This window comes from Rhinolophus sinicus, linkage group LG02, assembly GCF_036562045.2.
Source record: "Rhinolophus sinicus isolate RSC01 linkage group LG02, ASM3656204v1, whole genome shotgun sequence".
NCBI classification, from domain to species: domain Eukaryota; kingdom Metazoa; phylum Chordata; class Mammalia; order Chiroptera; family Rhinolophidae; genus Rhinolophus; species Rhinolophus sinicus.
The window spans coordinates 8780158-8798559 of NC_133752.1; the positions used below are offsets into that span (position 1 = coordinate 8780158).

An 18402-nucleotide genomic window follows, 5' to 3' on the forward strand; every position below is an offset into this window, starting at 1 on the left:
AGACGGAGTGTGGGGTATGGACAGGCCCTGCATGTAGCAGAGATAAGACGCCGTGTAAAGGGACAGAGTGGCTGCAAGAGTGACTGGAACAGTGTGGACCTGTGGCAGCTCTCCTGTAACTGTTCTTTTCTCAGTTTAATAGGAAGCCAGGTCAGCAGCTGAGAATGAGGACAGGAGAGAAAGTGCGAGAAGGCTTTAAGATAGAGGAGAAAGTGTGAAATACTCTTCTAGGACAGTGTTTTTAAATTTCAGCTCATGACCTAATTGTGGGTCTCAAAATCAACTTAGTGATTTAAGATCAATGTAAAAAGGTGAATAGAATTTAAAACTAGAGTTTCTGGCATGTGTTAAGAATTACTTAAAAAAAGCTTTATTTCAGTTGTGTGTGTGTGGCTTCCCTGGTTGTAGCAAAAATATTTTTTAAAAAACTGGCCTAGGACAGTGGGAAGAAACGAACAAGGGACTGTCAAATAAAGTCAAGGACCAACTTAATAACTGTGTTTCCCTAAAAATAAGGCCTACCCGGACAATCAGCTCTAATGTGTCTTTTGGAGCAAAAAATAATATAGGACCAGGTATTATATTATATATTGTATTGTATTATATTATATTATATTATATTATATTATATTATATTATATTATATTATATTATATTAATTATATAAGACCCAGTTTTATATTATAGTACAATAAGACCGGGTCTTATATTAATTTTTCCTCCAAAAGACGCATTAGAGCTGGTTGTCCAGCTAGGCCTTATTTTCGGGGAAACACAGTAGTCATATAGTTAACATATTTTCATGTGAGAAAGATTATAATATAGACTCATAAGATCTTGACATTGGACCTGTTCGAGGACCACAACCCCTCCTGCCCACCTTTCCCCACGCCATCCCTACCACCACTCCACTATAGGAAACCTTTTTGTTTGAATATTTTTCAATGATGGAATCCTCCCTCCCTTAAAAGTTTTAGACTTCAGAATGTAAGTTTTCTCTCATAAAAAATGGGGCCTTCATTAACACAGTCTGAGGTGTTAAAGCAGTGAGTGGAGGGTCTGGCAGTTGGACTTTGGAATTTGATGTACTTAGTATGAAGTTTGACCTTATTACGTAATACCTAACTTGATGGCTTTGTTCCATCCTGAAGAGCTCTAAATCCTCTAAAACAAAACCAGTATGAGAACATGAAGAAATACTGTTTTTGTTCAAACTTTAACCCAGAATGGCACCATTTGGCTTTTAAATGTATGCTCTCTTATCCTTATATTGCACTAACTGCAATTTTAATGGGTGATTGAACTATGTTTTATGCCTTATTTCCTTTCTTTTTCAAGATTTGTTTGGTCTGCAGCTGATTCTAATCAAATATAACTTTACTTAAAAAAAAAATGTGTTCATTTTTAAGACTTCACATGCCTCGATTGCTGAAAGTTTTTCCCTGTAAAATACATTAATGAATTATAGTTAACAATGTGTCAATAGGTGCTGTGAAAATGGCCATTTCTGTTTTTAATTCTCATGAGCTCAGATTATTTTCTAGACACTGTAATTTAGAATAATAAAAGTACTTCTCCAGTTCTGTATTTTGCTTGATTGTTAAAAACGCTTTTGAGATTACTAATTCAAACTGTTTCTATGCATTTGACCAATTTCTGCATCATTTATTAGGTTTTTTAAAAGTACTTTTTCCTTATTGTAAAGGTAGTATCAAGCTTAGTTCATTAGACAGGATATCAGACATACACATTATACATAACACCTATTTTCCCCTTGCAATGTTGTTCTCTTTTTCTGTATTTATTCTGATTTATATAAATTTGAAGCACTGAAGTCACAAAAGTGGAAATGAAATTTAACTGAGAGAATGAGGACTCGTAAAAATGTACACTCTGCCTACATCAGAAAGAGTGTGCTAATTTATAACACTATTTAACCTTAGTCCAGTTGTAAATCAAAATCAAGTTGTCTAAATCTACCTTCTACTGCTTTGGGGAGTAGTCTGTATTCTAGGATCCATTCGGTAGTTTCAGTTCTCTAAGTGCCCAGAAAAAGTTAAAATTACAAAACAGGAGCAAATAATCCGTATCTTATTATGCAATATGAACCATTTTGCCATACTTTCCCCAGACTCTCACATAATTTCTTTCTCTATATAAAGTTTTTCTTTTTGAAATCTACAAGATCAGTTCCTCTTCTTTTGCTCCCAACAAGAGCCCTGCACGGAAAGCTCAGTCCCCTTCCATTTTGCAAGCCTCGACAAGTCTGTTGCTGAGTCAGAACCTCCTTTTTTCCCTACGTGAGAAATCTTTCTCCCTAGAATTCATAAAGCTTCGGAAATGTTTAAATTAGTCTCCCTAGGGGGAAGGGGCGGGGATGCCAGAATGAATGTGGTGGGGAGGAGTCCCACACACAGCAGCCCTGATGATAGCACATTAAATGCTTTTATGAAATAGGAAGACTTGGACCTGGCCCAGGGTTACCATGGGAGCTCGCCTCGGAACCCATTATATGCATATAAGTGTGTAAAAAACCACACGGAGCCGTGTTAGGTTCCAGGGACTTTGTTCCTCATTACTGGAGAGAAAATGTTTGGTATACAGCCGGGGCTTCATGTTTACCTTCACAGAAAACACCTTCACGCGGAGGCAGAAAGGTCGATGACAGCACAAGCGACTAAAACAGAAACCAGCCCGAGAAGGCGCTTTCTAGGGCAAGCGAGAAGGCTCCAAGTCGGAGCCGTGGTGGAGTAAGAGGTGTGGGCGAACGGCCCGGAGGGCTGCAAGGCAGGCAGAGCCTGCACGGCCGAGTTGGCCAAAGGACACCCGTGCTGAACAGCGAGGGTGGGAGGGGACCGGATCCCCGTTCCGCTCGCGCAGTGCCGGCCGCGCGCGGCCGCCGGGGTCGGGAGCCGCTCCCAGCCCGACTCCCTGGGCTCAGTTTACCTCGAGGGCCATCCCCACACTGAGAAGCCCCCATCCCTCTGGCTGGGCCTCTCGTGACCGAGGGTGGAGCGGAGGTGACATGAAGGAGGCGGGGCCGCGAGCGTGACGGGACTGAAGTTAGGGGGCGGGGGGCGACATGGAGCAGGCCTTGCACAGACCCCGCGCTGGGAGGGGCCGTTGCCCCCAAACCGTCCGCCCCTCCCGCGCGTGCTCGCCCTCGTGCGCGCGCGCGCGCCCTGCGCTCACACCCCAGTGGGCCGGCCGCCCGCCCGTCGCCCCAACTGGCCTTTCCTTTTCCCTGGGCGCGAGACCCGGCGCAAGAAGACACGCCGCTCGCTTCCGCGCTCCCCGCCCTCCCAGGAGCGCGAGCGCGCCCCCGGCCGAGCCTGCATATTAACGAGGGGCGGGGCGGGGGCGGGGCAGCGGGGGCGCGGCGGCCTCGCGCCCGCGCGTGCCAGGACGCACCGCGGGGGGCGGCGCGATTGTGAGGTGGCGCTGACGCACGTTCCGGGGTTCTTAAGCCGCGAGGGCGGCGGCGGCGGCGGCGCCCGAGCCGGTCTCGGGAGGCGGCGGTGGCCGCCGCGAGGAGCTGTGGGGCTGAAGTCGGTGCCCCTGGCTCAATCACGGTGTCCCTCTCTCACTAACTCCCCCTCCTTCCACCACGGCCGCGCCGCCCCAGATCCAGCGGCTTCCTAGGCGGGGCAGCGGACGGGACGCGTCTCCTCCCGCTGCCGCCGGCCTGATAAATGAGGGAGTTCGGGTTTGGGGTGCTGCAGACCGCCCCGCTCCGAAGCAGCAGCCCGGGGTCCCTATTCGGCGGCGGGACGTGCCGTCCCTACGCCCCTCTGCCCTCCGCCACGCCCTTCGGCCCCCTTTCGCCGCCGCCGCCGTTGCTTGTCACCGGCTTCTCAGAGGCCGCCTCCCCCTTCCCGGTCCCCCTCGGCTGCGGCGGCGCAGGCAGCTGCTGCCGCTTCCTCTTCCTCCCCGTTCCTGGTGCATCAGCAGACCATGCAGGATGAGCTGCTGCTGGGGCTGACACAGCAGCCGGCGCGGCCGCTATCGGGGGCGGCGGCCGCGGAGAAACTCCCCAGCCAGCACCCCGGCGGCGGCACGAACGCGGGTGTGACCCACCTCCTCCCCTCCCAGGACTTCAAACCGAGTCTGCACCACCCCCCCTCCTCCTCCGCCTCCCGCCGCCGCACCTCCTCCCCGCAGGACTTCAGTGAGCGGCAGCAGCAGCCGCCGAGCAGCCAGAAGAGGAAAGAGTTCAGCCCTGCCCAGCTTCCCCACCCTCCGGACTCGAAGCCGCCGCCGCCGCCGCCGCCGCCCGGCCCGCTCCTCCCGCCGGCGCAGCTCGTCCAGCGCCCGCAGCCGCCGCCGCAGTTCAGCCGCCCGCTCCCGCAGCACCTCCCGCCGCAGGACCTCGCCCCGCGGCAGCGCCCGGCCGACCTGCCCCCGCTCCCGCAGCTCCAGCCTTCGCCGCCCGCAGCCCCGCGGCGCCGCCACGGAGGCGCGGGCAGCCCTCGCAAGACCCCGGCCGCGGGCGAGGGCAGCGCCGCCGAGTCCCCCAATGCGAGCTTGGCCCCCTCGACGCCGCCGGTGAACCCCGCGCCGGGCTCCATGGAGTCCCCCAACCACCCCCTGCTCAACAGTCCCAGTAACCTCCTGCCCGGCGGGGCGCTCGGCGCGGGCGCCTTCAGCAGTCTGCAGAGCGCGGACCTTCCGCACCCGGGCGGCGGCGGCGGGGGCGGGGGGCCCCCCGGAGGCGGAGGGGGAGGCGGCCCCGCGTCGCCGCCGCCGCTGCCCGGCTTCGGCACCCCCTGGTCGGTGCAGACCGCGTCGCCGCCGCCGCCCCAGCAGCCGCCGCCGCCCCAGCAGCCGCCGCCGCCGCCGCCCCAGCAACCGCCGCAGCCGCAGCCGCCGCAGCCCGGCTCGTCGGCCGCCACCCCGGGTGGTGGCAGCGGCGGCGGCGGCTCGCTAAGCGCCATGCCGCCGCCCAGCCCCGATTCGGAGAACGGCTTCTACCCCGGGCTGCCGTCGTCCATGAACCCGGCCTTCTTCCCGAGCTTCTCGCCCGTGCCCCCGCACGGCTGCGCGGGGCTCAGCGTGCCGGCCAGCGGCGGCGGCGGCGGCGGCGGCGGCGGCGGTTTCGGCGGCCCCTTCTCGGCGGCCGCTGTGCCCCCGCCGCCGCCGCCCGCCATGAATTTACCTCAGCAGCAGCCCCCACCGCCCGCGGCGCCGCAGCAGCCGCCCAGCCGCAGGTCGCCGGTCAGCCCGCAGCTCCAGCAGCAGCACCAGGCGGCGGCCGCCGCCTTCCTGCAGCAGAGGAACTCCTACAACCACCACCAGGTACGGCGGCGGCGGCGGCCGGGCAGCGCCATGGGGCCGGGGGAGCGGGCGAGGCGGCCGGGGGCCGGGTTCGGCCCAGGTGGCCCCGACCAGCGGCGAGGGCGACTCGCCCAAGTGACAGAGCGACTGGGAGGGCGGAAAGAGTGACAGGACTCGGGACCGCAGTCCCCGGCGGGGCGGGCGGGCGGGCAGGCAGCAGCCACCGTGGGCTTGAGGCTCTGGAGGCGGGTTCGCGCTGGGAGCCGCCGTCCGGGCGCCCCTTCGAACGCTCCCGAGCGCCAGTGGGGGCCGCGGCCGCGGCGGCGGGTGGGCGGGCGTGTCGTCCCTCGCGTCCCCAGTAGCCGGCCAGCCCCGCGAACCCGGGCCCCGCCGACGCCCCCTGGCCTGCAGGGCCGCTGTCCGCGTCCCGGGATCCGAGAAAGGCGGCGAGGACGGGCTGGAGCGCGGCGCGGGCCGGCGGGCTCGGGCGGCGGGCTCTGAGGAGCGGCGGTGGGAAGCGAACTTGGGAAGCTGGGAGATGGTTACCCGAGACCGTGCGTGTCGCCCACTGAGGGAACTGGCGCAAAGGTTTTTTCCTTTCGAGTTTGTTTCATTCTTAATTGGCCGGAGACAGACGTCGCCCGCCGGGGAAGCGGTGGCGGGCCCGCACCACTTGCCGGCAGCTCCGCCCCGCCCGGGCGTCGGGACCCGGCGTCGGGAGAGGAGCGGCCCGGCTGCGCAGCCCGCCGCCTGCCTCCGCTGTCCCGGGCTCTGTCACCTGAGCTGTCAGAGGACTTGAACGAGAACCTGGTAGTGGTGGCTTACTTGGTTAGAACTGAGATGTTCCGAGATGGTTTTAGTTCGGTGCTTTTTAACGTTTGGGTACTATTTCACGGGTTTTAAAACAAAAGGAAACTTGAATCTGGGATTGGTGTGTTACCTTGAAGAGGAGACTTAAGTACATCTTTTTGGTGTCCTTCTCTTGAATTACAGGGCGTTTCTATTTTAAGTGGATAGTGTAATTATGAAATAACACGGCAGGGTTTTTTATTCATCCGGGTCCTTTCTGATTCAAGATCTGTTTTGTTATCCCTTCAGTACAGTGTTTGAGTGACCGCTGGGTTGGTTAGTGGATATTGAAAGAGTATTTTGTTCTTTTGTGATCTAGTCAGCATTTATCGTAGTGATTTCTGTTTAAGGCCATTTTCGTGATTAAGGATTTAGAGAGAAGCAAATTTGGACCTTAGCCAGTGCTTGCTTACTCATATAACTTTTTCCATTGGCCAGTTAAAGTTTCCAACGATTAACCTTTTAAAGGGGTGAATAACTATCTAAATTAACCAAAGTAACAGTTAACAGTTTATTTAAATTAACCAAAGTAACAGTTAACAGTTTTTGTTGACTCACTGGTTTCTCGCTGAGAAAGGAGAATGTGGCCTGTAAGAAATGAAAATGTGGAATTTTGAAATAATATTCCACTTTTTTATGATTTGCATAATCTTCAGCAACTGTCATTTGGATGTCAGGGTCTTCATTTTTTTTTTTTTTTAACTGGAAACTTGCCACATAAAATTATCTATAGGTATTTTAGAATTCTTAAAAACATGACATAGAACATCAGAAGACCATATGCCATGATCCATATTTAAGTATAAGCTGCTTTTTGTCAAAAGATGGGTCTCACAGTGGAGTGTAAGAGGTCAAACAGCTGTCACATGGAATTTTAGTTCACTGGAAGAGAACTTTGGACACTGAATCACTGAGGAAAGTGAGGCCCTCCAGAATGGAGTTAATTTGTCCATGGTCCCTTAGCTATGCTTTTGGACTACCTATGTGGAGGGTGAAAGCTTAGCATATATTCATGATTATATCAGCATTTAAAAACATTTAAAAAATAGGTGCTGTATAGCAGACTTTTTTTTTGCATTGTCTAATAAGCAGGTTTAATTTTAACGGTCCTGTATTTATTCACTTATAGTAACTGCATGGTTCATACTTCTTCTGACTAAATGTTAGCACAAAATTATTAAAGTATAACTTTATTGATAATATAATTGCTACCAATTAATAGATTTTAAAAACCTACAATTATAGACTTTTGGTGGATTTTCCATTCTTTGATGACGTAACTTTTTTTGCCATAGACTCCAGTTTGGAATATAATTTAATTTTGAAAATGAGTGAAGTTAATGCAGATTTGTATTATTAGGATCTTTACTAGAATAATCAAAGCATATAGTTGTTTACTTTGTATATCTCAGTGGATCCACCTATGGGTAACATTAGATAATTGCTTAGCAGTTCATGGATAATTAAGTGAAATAAAAACAAAAATACTTTAAGAGAAATGCTAAAACTGGAATAAAATATCTTAAGAGTTCAATAAACAATGCAGAAAAGGACACATTTCCAATATTGTCCTCATCCCGAAAGGCATTTTTAATTTGCGCAGCAGAATAACACCAAATGTTAGCATTATTAACTTTTGCAGTAGTACATCTTGTTTTGGAAACCTAAAGTCTATTTCACTCATGTGGTTGGTATATTTTAATTAATAAAGATCATAGTTTTGTTTGTGTCTAGCAGAATGTGATTGTTTTAAGATCACAATGTAGGTTATATCTTTAAGGAGCTGCAAAGTTAATTTCAATTTAAAAATATTCTTTTCATATTTATCATGTGTCAGGTTCTCTCTGAAGGGAAAAAAAGTAACTCATGCTTCTATTTTAGTAATTGTCATAAAATATCTGCTTGATTCCTTATAATTTATAGTCGACAAGAGAATGAAAACTCATCTCGGATTAAATGAATATTGAAACATAGCAAGATTTCAAGACTATTACCTCTGTAAACTAGATAAAGATATTTTGTTGCTCTATGTAGTTCATTTTTTAAGGATCATATAAATTCTTAGCTCAGGTCTAAAATTAGAATGATAAACTCTTTAAATGCCTATAATTTAAATAGCTATGTTTTCTCCAGCCTCTTCTGAAACAATCTCCTTGGAGCAACCATCAGAACAGTGGCTGGGGCACTGGAAGTATGTCGTGGGGAGCAATGCATGGCAGAGACCATCGTAGAACTGGAAATATGGGAATTCCAGGAACTATGAATCAAATATCTCCATTGAAGAAACCGTTTTCTGGTAATGTCATAGCACCACCGAAATTTACTCGCTCTACTCCATCACTGACTCCAAAATCTTGGATTGAAGATAATGTGTTCAGAACAGACAACAATAGTAATACACTCTTACCCTTACAGGTAAGAATTGTATGTAATAAATGGCCTTGTTGCTAATGTTAATCTTTCAAAATAGGAAATTGGGTGGTGGTAGTTAGTAGTAGTAGTATGGTAAAATTAACAGATTTAAAAAAAGAAAATGTTTTAGTTTTTCAGCGTATAATTTCATTATCAAAGGATAAAATACCTATACAGAGGAAATTGAAACTATAAAAAATTCTCTAAGCGTACAATCGAAAAGAACTTCATAAAAAGTAGAAAAACCTGCCATATTTCTTAAATACATCTTGAAGCTTTTAATTGGCATTCCTTAAGAATGCTTTAACTTATTAATCTTTAGTGCACCACCAAAATGATTTTCTCCTGTAATATAGTTAAAATGTTTGTAATCATGCATAGATTTGATTATTATCAGCTGTATGTGTATTAGAATATACTTAATACAGCTGTGATTATGGCAAAATAATAGGGCTTTTACATTGCATTAAAATGTGTCTTCACTGGTTGGGTGACTACTTTTTTCCTAAATGTGGTCTAACAATTACGATGATTGACATTTTTTCCAAGCCTTTTAATTTTTTGTTGATACTGCAGGTTGATGAAATTCTCTTTGGCTATTTAAAATGGGATTTTTTCCTAAAATCTTTAGAGGACAGAATAAAGATAAAAAAAGATAACAAGAACTTTGTTTTGATTTTTTTTTTTTTTTTTTTAATGGGTGGGCATGGGGAAGAGAACTGCTTATTTCTGATGAAAACTTCTATGCTATTGAAGGTGAGATCTAGTTTGCAGTTGCCAGCTTGGGGCTCAGATTCACTCCAAGATAGTTGGTGCACTGCAGCCGGAACATCCAGAATAGACCAGGTAGGCTGCACAGTGTATATTTTTCAGGATTTTGGCTAGCAGTTCAGTATTTATATTATAAGGAGGATTATTATTTACTTTTCAATTATATTTATTTAACCATGTGTCAGAGAGTGTTAAAGCAGTTTATTTTTAAAGGGTCACTTGACAAACTAATGTAAAATGCTTCATTTTCAAATATAAAGTAATTCATAATCATCTTATATTTATAAAACATAATAAATTTGTTTTTGGAAAAAGGAATTATATACCCAAGAGCACCTGGCTTTAAACATCAGTCAAACTGAACACATTTTATTTCCTTTCAGAATTATTTACAATTAGATACAAAGTCATTTGTTTATTTAACTTCTAACTTTACATTTCGTTAATGTTCTACAGAATTTTTCAGTAAATTTTTGTCATGAAATTTGCTATGTTGGTCTTGAGATATATTTCTTAAAAATCCCTGTCTTAGTTCAGTTTTCACCTTTATAAAAAACTTTATGGTATAGGATTTGTTTGTTCTAAATTTTGTTACTGCTCTTATATACTGCCTTCTTCCAAATAATTTGTTTTCTGTGGAAAAACGCTGAGTCAAAAAGCTGGCTGTCAGTCTTAATTACTTTCAAGTCCTTTGTGGTTACAAAATGCTCACTCTCTTCCTGCAGAATAAATTTGAATGCATACTGGGTACCAGGTCATGAGAGTTATTACAAGATAAATAGGAAATTTAGTTCTTATACATGAGGGTTCTTTCTTACAGAACCCAAGTTTGAATGCACAGAGTTGACATTGTGGGAGTCCACTGAATGTTATCCTTAGTTAAGGCTCTTCCCTAGTTAATTTATCATCATGAGATGATTTTACAAGTAAGGACTGTATAAATAGATCAATACATTTGTGAAGAGCATTCTAATCTAGAGGGTTAACAGTGACTTCAATAATCAATCGTTAGCGCTTGTTTTAGACAAGTCCTACCTATTTACCAAAGTAGTCCTGCCAGGATCTCCACTTAGAATTAAATAGTTATCTCTTATAATTTTGTAATTTGTGTCTTGTTTGTGTAAATTATCTATCTATCTGTTTCTAATCTCTTTTCCACTCTGGTTCAGTTAGGCCATTTTAGTGTCATTTTTATGTTATTCAAATTGAATGTATAAATGCCTAGGAAATGGTATGTTAGACAAGGAAAATTATAATTATTTTGGAGGTGGCAAGGACGTGTTTTTAGAGAGGAAGAGGATACACATGAGAGGGATATGTATCTATACAGAAGAAAGAGGACAGATTAGCTGCCATATAAAGGGTTTATGAGGTGCATCATATGCTGAGAAATTAGATTATTGAGATGGTGTCAGTTGATGGAATGCTAGTGAGTACATAGAGGTGATGACTGGGCTCAGCAGAGGTGCTCCTGGGGCTGCCACAGGATGAGGGCCTCTAACTCTCCCACTTAGACTTCTCTAAGGCACTCTGCTTTTATCTATTTTATAAACTAGTGTTTTAGATAAATTCGTTTTAGACAAAGGATTTTGGTGATTCAAGTTTTTTGTTTGTTTGGTTTTTTGTTCTTTTGTTTGTTTGTTTGTTTTGTAATTTTCTGAGATACTAGCATTCCCTGTGGACTCTTGAGCAAGAGGTGTGATGTGATGAAGTTGAAGAGAGTGGTGAAAAAAAAAAATAGTGGAAAGTCAACTAAACTAGAAGGAAAAGGAGGTCTGAAACCTGAATAAAAGGTGGACTTTGAACTAGGTCATGTGAGGCTCTTTACCCAGCTCTTATACTTTCTCTGATCTGTTTTGGCCATTTCTGTGCTTTTCTGCTCCCTCCTACCTCCCTCCTTATTTTTTGAATCCAAGCATCTTGGTTTATTGGGGGGAGTGGGCGGGGGGAAGATGGAGGAATGGGCATTGATCAGAGGCAGTTATAGTGTATAACCTCTCAAATGCTTTTAAAAGCAGTGTTGTTGTCATGTTTGAGTACCCTAAGGCTACTTATACAAAATTTGTTCTGTGTTTCTACCATAAAAGGTTGAGGTATTTGAAGTTGAGGTTCTTAAAAATACAGCAGCTGCTACAAACTGCAATTGTTATCTTAAACAGTTGGGTAGTTCTTCACTATTTGGCAGTGTTAAAAATTATAGAAAATACTTAAGCCCTTAAATATCTTGGAAGATTATTTTAATTTCTAATCCTTTTTCATCATATACAACATTGCAATACTAATAAATTTTAGTTAACAAATACATTATTTTAAAACATTTAACTTTTATTTCCTTTAGTCTCAGATTGATTAGGCAACACTAAATTCTGTAACTGAAGTCTTAATTCTTCTACCTGAATGCTTCAGGCATTACCTATAATTGAATTCAGTAAATGGGGCAAAAATAGTTTTATAGGTTGGTTTTATATCAGGTATATGTAAAATTTTTCAGGTTAGCATGTTCTTATTTTAAATATATTTTCTATGGAAAAGGTTCAAATTTGAAACTTTTTAAAAGCAAATGTGGATTGTTGTGCACATTTCTGACTTTAAAAGGAGTAATAGATATATCTATTAATATCTTTAAGGCTAAGAATTACTGTTCTTTAGAACACTATTGAATAGTTACCCTTGCAAGAAATCATACTCAAAAGTGTGAATTTTAAGTTATCTTACAGTTGAATTGTGAATTAGATATTAATGTCACAGTATATTTATTCATTAATACTTGAATATTTTAAATGAAAAAGTAAATATAATAGGAGCTGAGGTAATAACTTACAAGTTGTTCTCTGTAATGAAAACAACATCATGCCTTTAAAACTGTAATACAGTCTGTAAGCCTGTAAGATGTGTGTTGGCCTGTCCTCTGGCTGGGGGATTGTCAATATATTCAGCTCTAGATTTTTGTTCTTATGGAAGTTGTCCCTGCAGTTCTTGAGCATGACACATAAACTACTTTGAATTAATTTAAGATATTTTCCACCAGTCTTTAATATCCAGGACATTATGAAATGTGGTAAATAGTAATATGGGCATCTCTCAGAAAAATGTATTATTTGGAGTCTTTGTTCACCCAACACAACACACACACAAAAAAAATATGTAGTAGCAGACCAAGTCCAATTTCTCATTTAATAAAGGATTCCTTAAATTGTGGTTCTTAAACAAGATGAGCTTCAGGGACATTGGTAGTCATCAAACTGTTACATCTACTGAAAATAAGAGACAGTGGGCTCTTTTACACATGTTTAGGTAATGGATGCTTTCTTTCTGTTTCCTAGCCTATGCTCAGTTCTTTAATTATATTGATACATTCTTACACCAAATTTTTTCTACTTGCCTTTCCATTTTCTTTAACCCTTCTGGGTACTAGAATTTTTAAAGGCCATTTGGGGCCTTTAAGAAATTAAAAATATATATTCAGAATCACTGTTATAGCACTTTGTTGAGAATCATAATAATAAAAAAATGAGTGTTTATTTTATATGTGGTAGTGTTTTAATTACCCTTGAAATATATGGGGGGATACTGTTCTTTACCTTTGAGAAGGTAAAAGTCTCAAAGAAGGGTGGTATCTGTGGAACAACTAGAGAATATGAGAGAGTATGAGATTGAGTGCTACATTGTGTAGTAAGGCACAGTAGCACAACACATGCCTCTAATTCAATACAGTGCAATCACAGTGTGTAATCAGGAATGTACAATCAGTATTTACTTAAAATTGAGGACAATATTAGCCCAACTTTAAAATTAGAAAGCACAATCGGTAACCACAAGATGGCCACGGGGATACGAAAGTCAATTTGGGGAATGTAACCAATAATGTTGTAAAGATTTTGTAGGGTATCCGATGGACATTTGTCTCATTAGGGAGACCACCTCAGGGATGATGTAGATGCCTGATCACTGCACTGTACACCTGAAGCTTAACAATAATGAATGTCAACTATAATTTTATGTATATATAGTTACAAGAAGCGGACTACAGCATTAGGAATAGAGATAGTGGAAATGTAATGGCTGTGTGCGACGTTAGAGGGGTAGTAGATGGGGGAGGGGAGTTATCACTGTGTGAGGGATATAAATGATAAATGTCTAACTATTGTTTTGTACACCTGAAATTAATAAAAAAATAATAAAAAATAAAGACAATGTAGTTGGACAAATAAAATAAAATTAGAGAACTAAACACAAAACTACAACAAAAGCTAATCTTCTACTTGGGCAGAAGAATATGTGCTTAAGCATCTGGTATATCTTTAAATATGATGACATAGGGTTTTTCTACAATCCAGCTCCATTTTCTTTGGGAGAATACTGCATTGTCAAGAGAGAAAGGTTCAGTTTGACCACTTCTTTTAAAAAAGAAACAGGCTTTTGAATACATCAAAACAAACATATGACATCCCGTAAAAAAGTTCCTTTTACTTAAGTTATAGAATTCCTTTTGCTGTACTAATTTTAATATTGTTGACGTCCTTAGTTATTTTTCAGCATTTGTAATCTTCTGGGGCTATCCTTTTTTAAGATTAGGATTACTTTGTGTTTTCTGTGTTTTTCAATCTTTCTAAGACCTTATTGTTGCTTCTGTAAGTTTTTGTGGCAAACGTCTGGGTTTATAAAAACAATAAAATATTAGAATATAAGAAATTATACTTTTTTCATCAATGTGTTCTAATTTTCACCTGTTCATTATTGTAGGATTCTGTAATCTCACTTTCTGAAAGCCCATTTAGTTGATTCTTTGCTAGTTTTCATATTTAAAGTAGATTGGAATAAACTTTTCCTGATAGATTCTTGATTTGTGAAAATCTTGGCTATTTGCAAATAGCCATGTAGTAATAAATAAAGTTACGTTGCTGTGATTTTTCCATTTATGCTAATCAGTATGGGTGTGTTTATGGTTACTTTAAAATGGTTTCAGGATTTCAATTTCTTTTTTAAACCAATGGTACTTTGTGTGAACACAAATTTTTCTAATATCTATATTTCAAAAGAATGCATGAGTGTTTTATAATCAGATTTGTTTCTGATTTTGGTTTTTTCAGAAGTCATATTTTGATGCCTACACTTTAGTTAATGAAATTATATGTATTTTTGAACATATGAATCTATAAGTTTCTTAAATCCAGAAAGCAATTTTGAGATGTCATGAGCTCTTTGCCTGCTCAAGGCTATATTGTGTTCAGTGCTTTAAAAATCATGTGGGATGCAGCTGATGTTTAACAAAGTGTAACTAAGCAATAGTTTTTAAATAGTTTTGCTATTTTTTTTGCTAAAGTAGGAGTTTGTTTCATGATGAAAGACTTTTATGTGAAGGATAATAAGGGAATTTATAAGTGGGCTTCTCACTATTTCAGTGGGACATAGATAGGGATTAAAGCTAAAGCTATTAATACATACAGCTTTTTTGAATAACAGTTGTCAGAGTTGATTGTATAGTGGTCACTGATATTTATTGAATAGCTTGCTTATGTGTTTTCCTCCATGACGTAAATACTGCCCAGTGACAGTAGAATTAGAATTATAGAATTACTTCATTTTATCCTGACAGTTTATATTTTTTCTTTTTTAAATATATCTAGGAACCTTGAATATAATAACACTTGATCTTCCATTGTGTGGTCAGAAATTCGAGTTGAGAGCAAGGCCACATTAATATCTGAGGCTTGTCTCAGTTTAATCAGTTAACATTTGCGTTCCTATTCTATGGAAGATCCTGACAAGGTTTTATATGTAATCCTTTATAATTGCCATATAAAAAATAGTCTTTGCCCTCACATACCTCAACTTAATCACCTGAACTCAATGCAGAATTTTTATGGTAGAAGTATGCATTTAATGTTTGAGAGCTAGCTATATTCCATAATTAGAAGGTCCCTACCCCTTAATAACTTAGAAGTTTAGTAGGAGAGGCAGGGAAAAAATAAACACAAAAAAACATAGTTTGAACAAATTACAGTGGAAGCACAGAAGATGGAAATATTTGCATAGATTACCAAAATTCTATGTCATTTTTGCCCAAGGGCCACACTCTTCTCTATTTCAGTTTTATTTTATTATAATATATAGCACTTTGAGTCTTTTGGTTTTCTATTATTTCTATTTTTTTAAATGGATTTTAGGCATCATCAAGTTCAACATGGTTATTTCATGTTCTAGAAGAGGAAACAGAGCCTGAAGAGATTTAGTAATTTAAGATTAAGAAGCTCAGTGCTTCTTAAATTAAGGTCTCTGGACTGGCAACCTCAGTATCACCTGGGAACTTGTTGGAAAAACAAATTCTCAGGGTCTACTCTCAATCTATTGAGTCAGACTCTGTTGATGAGTCCCAGTAACCTGTGTTTAACAAGCTTTCCAGATGATTCTGAAGCATGCTCTTGTTTGAGAACCACTGTTACAGCTCAGTGATTCTCTGTGCCTCCCTTACCAATCAAGGTCACTGTTCTAGTGAACCTCTGTTACTGATGTGTTCTACCTCCGGAGTCTTTAAGTAACAGTAAGTACGGGATATACCCATATACCAAATTGGTGATAAAGCTGTGTGTAAGAGCCTCTAGTCTAGCATTCTTTCCATCACTCAGTGTTACTTTTCACACTTAAATTCTTTGACAGCAACTTGTTTAGTCTACAATACGGATTGTGGCCCCTTAGCTTTTAAAAGCTCACAGCCGTAATTTAAACATCAAAGTAGAATAAATAAATCAACATATTCTCAGGAAGCTTCTTCTGTTTTTCTTCAGCTTTCTAAAAGACTTGTTCTGAATCTACCCTGGATTGTGGACCCTTTTGGAAAACTGATGAAACCCATAAACCTTTCTTCAGAAAAAAAAAAAAAAAAATGATGTGTATACATGCACATACAGAATGTTGTATATACCATGTTCCTTGAAAATAAGACCAGATCTTATATTAAGTTTTGCTCCAAAAGATGCATTAGGGCTCATGTTCAGGGGATGTCATCCTTAAATATCATGCCAGGGCTTATTTTAGGGAAACACGGTAATCTCAGAGATTTCATGGTCCTTCTGGAAGCTCATGGATGCAGGTTAAGAAGTGCCGAATTCTGATTTTTGCGGAGACTTTTCTACTTTTCTGATTCTTCTCTTTCCTTTTTCTGTGTTAATCATTTTTTGGGGGGGAGTTAAAAATGGCCTGCCCTGCCTCTGCCACATATGCATGCACTTGCATGTACACATACAGATTTAAATGGGTGGGAGTTAGCATTGCCATATTTTGGTAAAAATATCCCTGGCGATTTGGGGGGCATGGGCCAGAGCTTGCCATGGTAGTTCCCTGTATATATTTGTTCAAGTACATTGATTGTATGTTTAGTAGAATACAGTATAAATTCATGAATGTTAAAGAATGTAGCAAGCAAGTTGAGGGCTATAACATTCAGCAAACAAGATTTTGTCCTGAGACTTGATGAGATAGGAAGTTCTGTGAAATGAGAATGCTTTTGCTCCCCCATCTGCCTTTTTGGCAGAGAAGTAGAAGGGAGAGAAGGTTTAGAAATGCAGAGACCATTATGTGAGGACTGTAAAGAGCAAGATTTGAATATAAATATTCCAGGTGTTAATCTTTGTTTTGATAATAGTATTTCATGCTTTTGATTTTTACGGTATAATATGTTTATGCCTTCATTATCGTGACATTCTGGCTAAGTCAAATAACATACAATGTTTGATAGATGTTTAAAGTGTGGTGCAATTATGGAATTAAGTCCTTTCCCCAAAAATAATTTTTCAAGTGTCAGTCTTCCTAGATATATGAGAAAAGTTTAGAAGTTAAATAACAACTAAAAATGCTTCTATGTGTGTTATATTTCAGAAATATTTGTAGTTGAGAATGATAACAATAAAAAATAATTTTACTGTATTGCATTAATACTCCCAGTGAAATAAGATTGCTTTTGATATGTGATTTGCTTTTGATACGTGATTTTGGAGATAAATATATGAAATATATTGTCCTTCAGTAGGGGAGATATTATAGTTTATAAGATTCTTAGTTATTGGTATTGTCTTGGGATGCAAACTGATTAGTAATGTTGTGTTAATCAGATGTCCTATTTATGTAAGAAGATTTAGATAGTATATTTATCATCACTTTTTGGATAGAATTGCACAGATTATATTGAGTCTGTTTTTTTCTTTCTCTTCTAGGATCGAAGTAGAATGTATGACAGTTTGAATATGCACTCTTTGGAAAATTCCCTTATTGATATTATGAGAGCAGAGCATGATCCGCTTAAGGGTAGGTGACTTTAAAAAAAAAATTCTTATATCATCCATCAATATGTCCGCTTGTTTTACCACTTTTATGTGAAAATGAGGATTAAGTAGCACCTACATCACTTACAAAATTCTGTTACGTTTGTTAATAAGAACCTTTGTTTTTGTGAAACGTCATCCTTTTTTCCTTTGTAGCTTATTTAGATGTATGCTGATTTATACAGAGAAAATTGTAAACCCCACTCTTTGGACTTATTTTTTAAGAAAAAGCTACTGTTAAAAGATACTCTGCAGTTCACTAGAGGATAAAGCATGGATCTAAAAGGGTCTAAAAGTGTATAGCATAATCACTTTTCTAGAATTCCATCAAATACGGAAACATATTTTTTTAATTGCTTAAAATGCTTTCATTCACAATTTGCAGTGATTTCAGCCTAGAATTGTCCTAGGTTAACTGGCTTATTTTTCTTCTGCTTCATATCATAGGGTTTCAATAGGGGATATTTTATAGTAGCTTCTCTATCTTCATAGAAGTTGGGGCAGATTAGGAAAAAGAATCAGCCCCACTGATCTTACAGTATCAACCTTATTATTGATTGTATCTGAAGAAATTCCGTTAACATATTTGTTTTCATTTGTCTGTTAGTAATTCTTTTACATTTCTTTATACAATATCTTATTGCCTTTATATTAATGGTGAATAACTAGCAAACTGTGTGAGCTTGAGTGATGAGAAACATTATCTATTGCTGCATAATAAATTATTCCAAAATTTAGCAGCTAAAAGCAACAATAAGCATTTATTACCTCACACAGT

At 41.3% G+C, this 18402-nt stretch overlaps 1 protein-coding gene across 1 annotated transcript in view; it reads left to right on the plus strand.

Moving 5' to 3' along the window:
- Positions 1–3507: 3507 nt before the first annotated feature.
- CPEB2 (cytoplasmic polyadenylation element binding protein 2) overlaps positions 3508–18402 on the plus strand; it is a 63053-nt gene continuing 48158 nt past the window's right edge. The window contains 5 exon segments of the mRNA XM_074321496.1: positions 3508–3904; positions 3906–5295; positions 8257–8538; positions 9292–9381; positions 17517–17607. Of these exon segments, the coding sequence (XP_074177597.1) occupies positions 3693–3904; positions 3906–5295; positions 8257–8538; positions 9292–9381; positions 17517–17607 (2065 nt within the window). The 5' untranslated portion in view covers positions 3508–3692.